Source organism: Coffea arabica, chromosome 7c, assembly GCF_036785885.1.
Source record: "Coffea arabica cultivar ET-39 chromosome 7c, Coffea Arabica ET-39 HiFi, whole genome shotgun sequence".
Taxonomy (NCBI): domain Eukaryota; kingdom Viridiplantae; phylum Streptophyta; class Magnoliopsida; order Gentianales; family Rubiaceae; genus Coffea; species Coffea arabica.
The window spans coordinates 20,201,320-20,215,368 of NC_092322.1; the positions used below are offsets into that span (position 1 = coordinate 20,201,320).

The 14,049-nt window shown below is 37.1% G+C and overlaps 2 protein-coding genes across 2 annotated transcripts; both read left to right on the forward strand.

Moving 5' to 3' along the window:
* Positions 1–665: 665 nt before the first annotated feature.
* Positions 666–2,492, forward strand: LOC113699714 (putative late blight resistance protein homolog R1B-17). Its single transcript, XM_027220071.1, has one exon. It carries the CDS (start codon positions 666–668, stop codon positions 2,490–2,492), a length of 1,827 nt encoding a protein of 608 aa, XP_027075872.1.
* Positions 2,493–2,536: 44 nt separating this feature from the next.
* On the forward strand, positions 2,537–4,291 carry LOC113699715 (putative late blight resistance protein homolog R1A-10). Its single transcript, XM_027220072.2, has one exon. The coding sequence runs from the start codon at positions 2,537–2,539 to the stop codon at positions 4,289–4,291; it is 1,755 nt and encodes a 584-aa protein (XP_027075873.2).
* The last annotated feature ends 9,758 nt before the right edge of the window (positions 4,292–14,049 follow it).

Sequence of the window (14,049 nt, forward strand, 5' to 3'; positions counted from 1 at the left end):
TGTTATCTGATTGTTATGGCTTTCTCCGTCCTCCTATATAGTAGTCAAAGAGCAATCAATACCTTTTTACAAGAGAATCACAGTTAAAATCCATCATATCTCGAAATTGGTAGGATTTGTCAGGTGAGTTTTGTATGGATTTTGAACAAATGTTATCTGGAGTTTTAAGAGTTGTTACCTTAATATGTCTGGAGTTTTAGGTGCCCTCAAACTTCTAATAGAGTTGGCATTGGCAAGGATAATGAAGATATTGATGAAAAAATAGTTCAAGATATCAATATGGGAAGTTTACACTGTAGCGTTTACATTCTGGTAAAATTGTAACTATTTACAGTTTTTGTAGGCATCGAAAATGAACAGCAAGTATTATAAACCATTTACTGCTTTAGTATCTAGATTGGCCCGAATTGGTATCGTTTCTATGCGGTCTAGAAATGTCCATTACTTGGAAACGGACTTCGGCCGAAAGTAGACAAAAGCTGACCCCTTCAAGCCCCAGGAAAGGGACCCTAATGTATCCACCGGCCCGGCCAGGAAAACTAAGAGTCTTGCCGACGATATTTGACTATTTTCATATCATGAGAAAGTTGTAAACCTTGAACTAAGTTCGTTCATCAAGGTACAAATTTGATCTCAGAGTGAATAGAAGATGCAATAAAAAAATAATGGAGATATCCTTCCGCAGTAGCACTAGTTGCTTTGAGTTCGCAATAGAATTTCTTGGCTGGATGTATGAAACCATCTTAGCGTTCGATTCTCTTATCTCGAACCTGAAGAAGGGGGTGAGACTATTACAAAGCTTTGACCTGTATCTGACAAAGTGTAGGAGGAGGAACCATGAAACCTGTTTGGAACAAGATGAGGAGGAGAAGGATGTTACGTCTTCCAGAATTCAAGATCTGATTATCAGGAGAATGGAAGGTCTTGAATTTGCTTGCAGCGAATACTTGATTCATTCTCGTTCGCCTGATTGGACTCATATTGAAGGTGAGCTCACCATATTCTTGGAAGCGATCAAGTTGTTTTTCGAAACAGATATCAACGAATCGTGCATCAACTTTCTGCTGGACTGTTACTGGCTGCGAGATCCAGAGCTAGTTATTGATTTCATTGATTCAGTTTCCGAGAATCTGGCAGAAATTGACGAATCCCATTTCAAACGCCTTGACAAGAAGCTAATGTTCTTGAAGAGTTTCATTCGCTTTGCCATATTTTGCGGTATCGAGGGTCAGAAATCGATAGATCTCTTGATTCATGCTGAAGTGGTGGCTATCAATGCATTACACGTGTTTTCTATATGGTGGTTCGACAGCGGTACATACAATGGAGAAGTATGGAAGAAAACAGAACTTCAAATTTGTCGACTAATAAGTGAGAAGATTAATCTCGGTAATCCCCAGGTCCGAGAAACTTACAACCATGTCTTGACTCTAGCAAAGTTGTCAAGATCATCAGACATTTTAGCTCTGGAGAAGAATAAGCATCTAGTAGCTGACTTTATGGATGATCTCATTACCAATATTATGGAGCTAGTAGAATCTTGTACCAATACTTTGGTTCCGATTATGAATCAAATGCTAAAACTCCTTGAGGGGCTAAGATTCCTGACAATCCTTCTCAGGCATCAGGAGAAGTTCAAAGAGCTATGCCATGAAATGAAGAACCTTATTGTAGTTGTGGCCTGTGATGCAGCGGTTGTAATTATCTCTCTTTCTGTGAATCAAATCGAAGAAGGCTTGTCCAAGGAAACCGATCTTGCTCTTTTTCATTTGCTCAAAGTGCTCAAGTTTGTAAGGGCAGAATTTACACAGGTCGATCCACTAACACCGGTATCAGGATTTGGTTTTCCTAGGATCAGTGAGTTGGGATCTATGGATTTTCTCCTAAGAAATCTGAAGGAACTAGCAAGGTCCGATGAAATTAATGGTTCAAATGCTTTTCCAGTGGATACAATCCAGACGATCCAAGAAGATTTTGAATTCTTAAGATCTTTCCTGGAGAAAATCAAGGAACAGCGCAATCAGAACGAAAAACTCCAAGCTTTCTGGAGTCGTGTTATGGAGGTTGCCTATAAAGCAGAGTTAGTGATCGACTGGACACTTATTGGTGATGGACGTGAATATTTTTTGGATGATGTTGCTAGAGATATCAATGTTATGAAGATTGAGGCTCAAGAGATCTATGATAGGATAAACTATGTTGGTGAAACCAAGAGAGTCACCAAGACTTTCACTCGCATGCCATCAAAACTTACCGCTGCCACGTACAATGAAGGTCTGGTGCGTCTCGACAACGAGGTCGAAACTATCACTCAAAGACTTACAAAAGGGGCAAGGCAATTGGATGTTGTTCCTATCGTGGGTATGCCTGGGCTTGGTAAGACCACATTAGCCACTATAATTTACAGCTCTTCTTCAGTAATGTTGCACTTCCATATTCGTGCTTGGTGTATTGTTTCTCAAGCATATAGCATGCACAACTTGTTAGTTTAGATATTGGGTAGTATTGAATCTGGGAAACTTTTCAATATCAAAATATGGATGAACATGATTTGGCTGTAAAGCTAAAACAAGTGTTACTGAGAAATAGGTATCTCCTAGTTTTGGATGATTTGTGGGATACTAAGGCATGGAACTTGTTGGAGAGATTATTGCCTGATGATGCCAATGGAAGCAGGATTGTCATCACGAGCAGATTGCAGAATGTGTCTCTGCAATTCAAACCTGATAGCAAAGTTCACCATCTCCGCCACCTTACCAACGAAGAGAGTTGGAATTTGCTGCAGAAAAAGTTATTTGGCCAAGAAGGTTGTCCTCCAAGACTAAGTGGAATTGCATCTCAAATAGCAAAATCTTGTGGGGGCTTACCTCTCACAATTGTTCTTGTTGCTGGAATTCTTGTCAATAGTGCAGAAGACTCCTGGGAAGAAGTTGCAAAGAGTCTAACTTCCAGTATTGTCCTTGATGATGAACACTGCATGAAGACACTTGAGCTGAGTTACAGTTATTTACCAGATGATTTGAAGTCATGCCTTCTTTACTTTGGTGCATTTCAAGAAGACGAAAATGTTCATATCCGAAGGTTGTTATGGCTCTGGATCTCTGAAGGATTCATACGAAAGATTGAAGGAAAGAGCTTAGAGGATGTGGCAGACAACTACTTGACGGATCTGGTTGATAGAAGTTTAGTTATGGCTTCCAAACAAAGAACTTCGGGTGGTGCCAAAGCATGCCGGCTTCATGATTTGGTACATGAGTTTTGTGTTAAAAAAGCCAAAGAAGAGAACTTTCTACATATTTTGCGTAGTCTGAATGATGGTTTTGTTCTAACTGGCCAAAGCAACCCCCTCCGAGTTTGTGATCAAAATGCCAGGAATTTGATGATTTGGGAATTAATGTTAGAATTTCCCAACGTACGCAGTTTGTTATTGTTTAGGGAGGACGATTTGGGGTTTTGGTTACCTAAACTTCTAAGAGTGTTGGATTTGGGGGAATTGGTGTTTGGTGCATATTTTCCGATGGAAGTATTTTTGCTTGCTCACTTGAGATACTTGGCTCTTTTTCTTTACTTCATAGACTCTATCCCAGCTGCAATAGCAAACCTCTCAAGGTTACAAACTTTTCTGCTACGAGGAAACGTCATTGATTGTTTGTTACCCAAGACTATTTGGAGCATTAAGACATTGAGGCATCTATGGACTACAGATTCCAATATTGGTTTTATTTTTCCAATTGAAAATCTTGAAGTATCCCCAGGTTTAGATCATTTAGACACTTTAAGCCTTGCCATTGATTCCTCCTCTCAAAACTTGCAAAAGATACTAGCAAAGTTACCAAGCATCCACAGGCTAAGATGTAAGATGAGGAAATCAAGAGAAGAATCTACCAGAATTGGCGACGGGATTCTCGTGTTTGACTATTTGAGTCAACTAGAATCACTTGCTCTGCGTTCCTTTCGTGGATATGGATTTAAATTCCCATTGAATTTGAAGAAGTTGACTCTCTACAGGAATGATCAACCATGGAGTGAAATTTCAACAATTGGAAATTTGCCTAGTCTCGAAGTGCTTAAATTACTCGAGCGCTCCTTCTCTGGGGAAGAATGGGAAATGAAAGAAGGGGAGTTCCCTAACCTCCGAGTTTTGAAATTGTCTATGTTGTGGGACTTTCGTAGCTGGATTGCGTCTCCTGATAATTTTCCCCGTCTTGAGAAATTGGTTGTGCATAGCTGTCTAAAGTTGGAAGAGGTACCTTCTTGTTTAGGGGATGTTAGAAGTATTTACCGTTGTTAATTAATCATATTTGTTTATGCTACCTAATTAGTGGAGTTAGTGGAATAACTAGTGGGATTAGTGGAGTACCTAGTGGAGTTAGTGGAGTTAGTAGTGGAGTGAGTGGAGTTATTGGGATAGATAGTGGAGTTAGTGGGATAGTTAGTGGAGTTGGTTTAAACTCTATAAATAGAGTAATTTCATGTTATAAGTTGTGAGAGTTTTACAAAGAAATAAACATTTGTCCTTTGCTTCTCTTATTATTTGCCTCAATATTTGTATCAGTGGTACCAGAGCTAGGCTAGTGAGTGAAAACAAAAGTGAGTTGTGAGAATTGTAAATTACGATGGCCACCGACAATTTTGTGCAGCCAGCAATTCCTCGCTTTGATGGTCACTATGATCATTGGAGTATGCTAATGGAGAACTTCTTGAGATCCAAGGAGTATTGGCAGGTTGTCGAATCTGGAGTAGCAGAGCCAACAGCCGGAGAAATATTGTCAGAGGTGCAGAAAATGGAGTTGGAAGCATTGAAACTGAAAGATCTTAAAGCCAAAAATTATCTTTTTCAAGCTATTGATCGAGCCATTTTGGAGACAATTCTTAGCAAAGATACCTCCAAACAAATTTGGGACTCCATGAAGAAAAAGTATCAAGGAAATGCAAAGGCGAAGCGGGTGCAGCTTCAAGCTCTTCGGACCGAATTTGAGACTTTACGCATGAAGTCAAGCGAATCAGTCACTGATTATTTCGCAAGAACGATGGCAATCGCTAACAAGATGAGGATCCATGGAGAAAACTTGAAGGACGTCACCATTGTCGAGAAGATTCTTCGATCAATGACAACAAAATTTAATTTTGTTGTATGCTGTATAGAGGAATCGAAAGATATTGATGCAATTTCAATTGATGAGTTGCAGAGTTCTTTGTTGGTTCATGAGCAAAAAATTAACCAGCAAGAGAAAGAGGAGCAAGCACTAGTGGCTTCAGCAGAAATTCACTCAACATGGAGAGGAGGCAAAAGCAGAGGCAGAGGCAGAGGTAGAGGAAATAATGATCGTGGCAACCAACAACAACAATACCAGCACCAAGAAAATCAATTTCAAGAAAGAAGAAGAGGACGAGGAGGCTATCCATTAACAAATCAAAGGCCAAAGTCAGCAGACAAGTCCAATGTTGAATGCTACAAATGTCATAGGTATGGCCATTATCAGTCCGAATGTCGAACTAATTTGAATAGACAAAATGGAGAAAGGACTAATTTTGCAGAAAAAGAAGAAGAAGTGTCTCTTTTGATGGTGTGCCACATGAGTGAAGAAACTCAACAAAACACATGGTATTTAGACACCGGTTGCAGCAATCACATGTGTGGAGATAAGAAGGCATTCTCTGAATTGGACGAGTCATTCCGTAGCACTGTCAAGTTTGGTGATAACTCTACAATTTCTGTTATGGGAAAAGGAAGGGTAATTATCCAAGCTAAAGAAAATTCTTCTACCCACACTATTACTGATGTTCTTTTTGCTCCAGACTTAAAGACAAATTTGCTTAGCATGGGTCAGTTGCTCGAAAAAGGGTACGAGATTTTTGGCAAAGGTGGTGTATGTCAGATTCGAGATGCAAAGTTGGGCTTAATTGCTCAAGTTAAGATGACGGCAAATCGTATGTTCCCACTCGATTTGCAGAACTTGACTCATTCATGTTTCTCGACAAAATCGAAAGATGTGGGATGGTTATGGCATTTTCGTTATGGACATTTGAATTTTGGTGGACTGAAAACTTTGCAACAGAAAAATATGGTAGCTGGTTTACCTCAAATCACAACTCCTTCAGAAGTTTGTGAAGAGTGTGTTGTTAGCAAACAACATCGAGATAGCTTTCCAAAAGGAAAATCGTGGAGAGCAAAAAATGTCTTGGAGCTGGTTCACTCTGATCTATGCGGACCCATAAATCCGTCATCTAATGGTGGAAAACGTTATTTTATGACGTTTACTGATGATTATAGTCGAAAAACTTGGGTCTATTTTTTGCAGGAAAAATCTGAAGCATTTTCAGTGTTCAAAAATTTCATGACTCTTGTCGAAAAGGAAGCAGGCAAATCCATAAAATTTTTCCGCAGTGATCGTGGTGGAGAGTATAATTCACATGAATTTATAAATTTTTGTGAGGAGCATGGAATTCAGAAGCAGCTTACAGCAGCTTATACGCCGCAGCAGAATGGTGTTTCAGAGAGGAAGAATCGTACAATATTGAACATGGTGAGGAGCATTTTGACAAAAAGTGGTGTTCCAAAAAATTTTTGGCCCGAAGCTGTCAACTGGAGCATTCATATATTGAACAGAAGTCCCACACTTGCTGTTAAAAATATGACGCCTGAGGAAGCATGGAGCGGACGGAAACCAACAGTGGATCACTTCAAAATTTTTGGATGCATTGCCTATGCTCATGTTCCAGAGCAAAAGAGGACAAAACTAGACAACAAAGGGGAGAAATGCATTTTTCTTGGTGTTAGTGATCAGTCAAAAGCTTATAAGCTTTATAATCCTATCACCAAGAAAATTGTCATCAGTCGGGATGTAATTTTTGATGAGGAAAATTTTTGGCCATGGAGCAACAATATTATTAAACAACAAATACCTGCTGATTTTGATGGAGTTGATGAAGAAAACAGGCAGCAGTTGACAGAACAAATTCCATCAAATGGTCCAGATAATGTATCAAATTCCCAAACAGTAGCAGAAGATGAAGGACGGCCTCAACGTAGTAGAAAAAGACCTGCATGGATGATTGATTATGAGGTAACTGGAATTGATCAATCTGAAGACCCACTTACATATTTTGCACTATTTTCCGATTGTGATCCTACAGTTTTTGAAGAAGCTGTCAAAGATTTGAAGTGGCAGAAGGCAATGGATGAAGAAATTGCAGCTATTGAACGAAATAACACTTGGGAGTTAACCAATCTTCCAGAAGGACAAAAATCTATAGGTGTCAAGTGGGTGTACAAGACGAAATTAAAGGAGAATGGAGAAGTTGACAAGTACAAGGCACGTCTGGTAGCTAAAGGCTATAAGCAAGAGTTTGGGGTGGATTATGGAGAAGTCTTTGCTCCAGTCGCAAGGCATGACACGATTAGGATGGTGATAGCATTGGCAGCTCAAAATTCATGGCCTATCTTCCAGTTGGATGTGAAATCAGCATTTTTACATGGTGATTTACAGGAACAGGTATTTATTGATCAACCTCCTGGTTATGTGAAGGTTGGAGGTGAACATAAGGTATACAAACTCAAGAAAGCATTATACGGGTTAAAACAAGCCCCACGTGCTTGGTATAGTCGTATAGATGCTTATTTTTCTAAGGAGGGATTTAAGAAATGTCCATATGAGCATACACTTTTCATAAAGATTGGAGATGGAGGTAAATTGCTGATTGTTTGCTTATATGTTGATGATCTTATTTTTACTGGGAATGATAGTGCCATGTTTGAGAAATTCAAGAAATCTATGATGGCTGAATTTGATATGTCTGATCTTGGAAAGATGCATTATTTTTTGGGTATTGAAGTGGTGCAATCTGCTGATGGAATTTTTGTCTCTCAAAGAAAATATGTGCAAGAAATTCTGAACAGATTTCAAATGTCGAATTGTAATTCTGTTAGTACGCCAGTTGAAGTGGGTTTAAAACTCATCAAAGAACCAGGAGGAAAGAGGGTTGATAGCACCCTTTACAAGCAAATTGTGGGAAGTTTGATGTATTTGACAGCAACTAGGCCTGATATTATGCATGCTGTAAGTCTTATTAGTAGATACATGGAAAATCCAAGGGAGACACATCTTCTAGCTGCCAAGAGGATTCTTCGATACTTGCAGGGAACCATTGAGTATGGATTATTTTACAAGAATGGTGAAAAATTAGATTTGTTTGGTTTTACTGACAGTGACTATGCAGGCGATTCTGATGATAGAAAGAGTACGTCTGGGTATGTGTTCATGATGGGTTCAGCAGCTATTTCATGGTGTTCAAAAAAGCAACCAATTGTTACGTTATCAACAACTGAAGCAGAGTATGTAGCTGCAACCGCCTGTGCCTGTCAAGCAATTTGGTTAAGGAATATTCTTGAAGAGTTGCATTTTCAGCAAGAAGGAGCTACTACAATTTATTGTGACAACAGTTCTGCCATCAAGCTCTCTAAAAATCCAGTTCTACATGGAAGAACCAAACACATAGATGTGAGGTTTCATTTTCTAAGGGAGCTCACAAGGGATGAAATAATTGAGTTTCTCTACTGCAAAAGTGAAGATCAGATTGCTGATATAATGACCAAGCCATTGAAGTTATCCACGTTTCAGAAATTAAGGAAGCTGCTTGGAGTCTGTGCAGTTAATAAATCATATTAAACTGAATGTTTGATAAACTTTCAGTTTAAGGGAGGAATTGTTAGAAGTATTTACCGTTGTTAATTAATCATATTTGTTTATGCTACCTAGTTAGTGGAGTTAGTGGAATAACTAGTGGGATTAGTGGAGTACCTAGTGGAGTTAGTGGAGTTAGTAGTGGAGTGAGTGGAGTTATTGGGATAGATAGTGGAGTTAGTGGGATAGTTAGTGGAGTTGGTTTAAACTCTATAAATAGAGTAATTTCATGTTATAAGTTGTGAGAGTTTTACAAAGAAATAAACATTTGTCCTTTGCTTCTCTTATTATTTGCCTCAATATTTGTATCAGGGGAATGTCCGACTCTTGGAATGATTGAAGTGAAACGATGTGGCGAGTCTGTTGCAAGTTCAGTGAAGCAAATTCAAGAAGAACAGATAGATATGGGAAATGAGGTTCTAAAGATCTTAATTGAATATTGTGGTGACGCACGGAGTTCCAGCAAAGAAGAAGAAGAAGAAGAAGAAGAGGAGGAGGAGGAGGAGGAGAGTCAAGTACCCCCCTCGCAAGTAGTCTAATTCAAGTTTCTTGAAAAGCATTTTCTGGAGCTTCCTTTTTTTTTTTTTTTGTTTGACTTGATGTGTTTAGCTATAACTTTGTGACTGTGACTGCAATGGCAAACACCATAAAATCTCAATTCGTGAAATCTTCTTTAATTTGCTACAGATTGATTTGATACTTATGGCAAGTTGAGCACAAGTTTAAATGCAAGATACATCTTTCTCTTCCTTCTTACATGTTTCAGTCAGAGTAGTACAGAAACTTTTAACTTTCAGTTAGAGTAGTATAGAAACTTTTAACAAAGAACCACACAATCAATTAATTAATATGTTAAAACATCCATTTTTTGTCTAGCAACAAATATTAAGAAGAGACAGAAGAAAGGGGCGAAAAACTCGGTTATGTTACTTTTCAATAGAGAAAGGGCATAGCAAAAGAATAATAAAATTTGCCTCAAGTGGTTGTCTAATGCAATTTGTGTATTGTTGTTATATGCAGCCCATTTTCATTGGCGTAAGAGCTAGAAATAACTTTGGATATCAGGCCAAAAGGAAAAAAGAATCTAAAAACTTGTGCAACAATTATCTTTATATGCGTCTTTCTTCGTTACACTATTTTCAGGCACATACTTTTTCCAATTAGCGATACTTTTGGAAGTCTAAAGAAAGTAAACATTTTAAAACTTTTCTTTGCCGTTTCATCTTTTAGTTTCCATTCTTAGCGACTAAATGTTCAAACTGATCAAAATGAAAAATCAAAGAAACTAGATGACAATTTTGTTGAAAATTTTCTGTACTTTTTTTTTTTTATCAACTGGTCTTACTTTGCCACAGTTCCTTCCTCTAGAGAAATTAATGAAAATCAAATTAAAATCTTTTGAGATGGAAACAAGTTGGTTGCATTAACGATCACTAGTTTTTGCATAAAGTATTTGTTAAAATTTATAATGCACTTTGACTGCACATATCAAAATTGTGCCTTCAAGAAAATATTTTTTTAATGAAATAGCTCATATTTTAATTAACATAATCTTTTTTGTTTTTATTACACAAATCTCTATTGTCTACAATTTTTAGAGAAAAATTGTATCAAATTTTTAGGGTTGGACGTAATTCATCTCTTTTCACTAAACATACAATTTGAAAATGGACAATGCTGTGATAATGAGGAGTCACCGCTATAATTCATAAATGAGTTGCTGATATACTGCCACATATAGGTTTTAACCTGCTATTATAGGATTCACAGGGGGGACAAAATTATAGTAGTAAATTTGGTGTAACTAATAGTAAGCTTTTGCATAAAACAAGTAAGTTTCATAATTAACCAACTACTTCTAGAATAGTTGGCCACCAAGAGCTTTAAGTCTCTACTTGCATCAAGGTCAAGAGAGTTATAGTCATAATTTCCTGAAGATTTCGCCAACGGGTGCATAAGTATCCGTTTGGATGGTATCCGTTTGGATGGTGATTCAGTCCTCTCCAGGTTCCTCCTATCCGTTTGGATGGTGATTCAGTCCTCTCCAGGTTCCTCCTTGATCCCTTTGGGTCCTTCTCCCTCCTAGTATAGAGTAGGAGTAGGTGTAACTTATTATTAGAGTAGGAGTAGGTGTGACTTATTATTAAAGTAGGAGTAGGGGTAGGCGTAGAATAGAATTTATCGTATCCTACCAAAAACTGGGAGTAACTGTTTATTTTCAAATCCACAGTAACAAAGGGGGTGTTTTTGTGCAAAAGATGACAATCAAAGAAATTCAAATAAAAATATCAAAATAAATAACTAACTAGAAATTAAATGACAATTCACTAAACTTAGAGTAACAATAATTGAAGGTCTAAAACAATTAAAACAAGAAAACAATTACAAATAAAATAAAATAGGCAACTAAAAATCAAATGGCAATTCGCTAAAATCAAGGTAATAATAATTAAAGATCTAGCCAAGAAATAACTTCAACAATGGTTCACCTAATTGATCATCAATGCACAAGCAATTCCAGTTATTTATTAATAAATAAGTTATAACTGCCAAACAAGCGATGACAGTCAACCCCTCCTTACTGTGTCGATGATTAAGGTACGCCCGTTAATCACTACTCTAATTGAGAAATAATTCTAGGTACGCCCATAAGATTTAATTTCTCAATTGTCTTACGTATTAGAGGAGTCTTATTCTAATCAAATAACGCACTACCAGGGTTATTTCAGATTAGTCCGCGTATCCCCCTGACACAAACCCAATCGTGCCAGTTGTCACTAATTCAAGGCAATTAAACAATTAGGGATTTAAATGCCCTAATTGACAATAGATTACCAAATTAACTAATTATCCGGATCCAAGACAATCAATTAATTAAATAACCATAAGCATAGCAATCAAGGAATATGCAAATACCAATGAATAAAAGAAAAAGATTAAATTAAATCGATCTCACAATTTTAGGCGATCCAAAGCATCCGTTATTCCTTAACTAGAGTGAGGAAATTAGTTCATATTTGATGAACAAAATTCACAGGAAATTGAAACAAGAGCTGCGGCCATCAAGTGGAAAATAGGCGAACTCAATTCGTTCAAAGGAATAAAGAAAAGCAAAGTTATAGAGGGTAATTCAATGTCTTCCTAAATGTTCCTGCCATCCGAGGAGAAAAGAAGTACTAAAAGACAAGAACAAGAAAAGTCAAAGAAAGCAATTCCTAATTGCTCCTGACAAGCGCCGTAGGAGTCTTCCTAAAAGCATCCCCAAACGAAATATCAAAAGCTAAGCCTAAAAGTAGTGCTTGTCCTCTGCCCAATTTTTCTACCTAACTGCTAACTAAGAGCTCCTCTTGTGCGGCGGCTCCCAAGGGAAAAGAACACTTCGGCCAAATTGCCCAAGAGGGCTTGCGTCTCTTTTGTTCCCAAAATGCCCCTATATGCCGTTCATTTGAATTCTTTCCTGATGACTGTCAAATTGGCGTTGGTTGTGGTATTTTCGTTCTACTCTCTGAAATAAATGCAAATTACGAAAAATAAGTAGAATCTAATAATTAATTCATATCAGATCAGGTAATAAGAGAAATTAATAATAAAATAAATAATAAAATTGCAACCTATCAGATATCAATCACATTTATAGTAATATTCTTAAATTTCCCTAGTCATAGTACTAATGAGATAGGACATCATTAGTATGGAAAGACTAGTACACAATTAGTCTCTACTTAATGTAAGTAGTGGTTGTTCTCATCAACCATAGTATATAGATACCTAGGTTAATGTGTAGATGATTTGTAATGTACAAATACATTGGAGTGATTCGCTTAGAGATCCCATTAGGATATCTATCTAGTGCCAATGGTTGTATCTCTTGTGGTAAGTTATGTAAATGATCCTGCGACTTGAGATCACCATAGTATCTTGAGTGTGAATCACTACATTTTGACTCTATTGCTTGTTACTCATTGAGAGTGACTTAGAGAACAGAGATTGGGTGTAGTGTGAAACACGGAAAGGTAATGAGTGATCAAGATAGGATTCACCACTCCGATAGTCGGAATTGATATCCGGATGGCCACTAGTGGGAAATTAATCCTAAAAGGTCGCCTACATTAGGTTAATTGAAAAATATTTTCAAGTTAACCTAATCTAGGGTTAATTCTGGAAACTAGTAAATTTAATTAGTCATTAAGGAATTGGCACTTATTCCTTGACTAATTGGATATCGGTGGTGAAAGGATAATAATTACATGGTAACTTCTCATGAAAAGGTTAGGTCAAAATTCCCTTGACTAATTTCGGGTACTTGGGCGGTCATGCTGTGTTGCTAGACACCGCTCATGATTTATAATTATGAATTAGTTAATTATTGTAATTAATGATAAAATAAAGTTGTTTATTTTATCTAATTCTTTTTGGGAATTATAACTCATAATTATTGCCAATGTATTTGGAGCCTATTGGATCACATGCATTAGAGTTTTGGTTCTGGATTAAAATTATGTGTCTGAGTGAAGACTTGGAAATAAAGTATAAGATACTTTCGGGATTTAATTTATAAGAAAAATAAATTCTAGACCTATTTGAGCAGATAGGAGAAAATAGTTATCTCCTATCTATCAGATAGCTGAGGGATAGAGTTTGTTATTGGATAAAAAACCTATCTCTTCCTTTTTTCTTTCTACGAATCCTCTCTCTATTAGAACGATGAAACATCTATGACTCTCTCAAGGGAAAAATAAGGTTTTGTCATACATAGAGAGTGGAGGAAAAAAGGTGTGTAAGACATACATAGAGAGAAAAATATAGACAAGGAAAAGTGAAAAGAAAGGCTGGCAACTTTTATAACTTTCACACATATATCGTAGAGACGATCCAGATATCACTCTCGCGTGGATTTCGGTACAGGCAGGACATCTGGACTGCTCAAGGGGTTGTTCATCTTCTCCAATTCGGCAGAGGAACGTCACGCGGATTAAGGTAACCCGTTTTTCCCTCTCTTCTGGAACCATACGCAAAATCTAGGGTGATCCTTGAGTGGGTTTTTGGGAAAAAATTTTTAATTTCCGCTGCCTTTCTGTCCCAAAAACCTAACACCATATCACATGAATGACGTTATAGATTTCTTTTGTTTCTTTTTTTTTTTTTTTGTTTTTGAAAAATGAAAACCTATGAAAATGGTGAAATGGAAACATTAGATAAAAAAAAATTAAAAACCAATAAAACTAAACATAGAAAATTTGAGCAAAATAAGTTTTAGTGAAAATGAAAACTCTGAGTTTGTAGATTTGGTTCTACGCGTGCATACATTTTAGTTTGACAAAACACAATTAGTGCTTTTATGTACTAAGCTTGTGTAGTAAAAAAC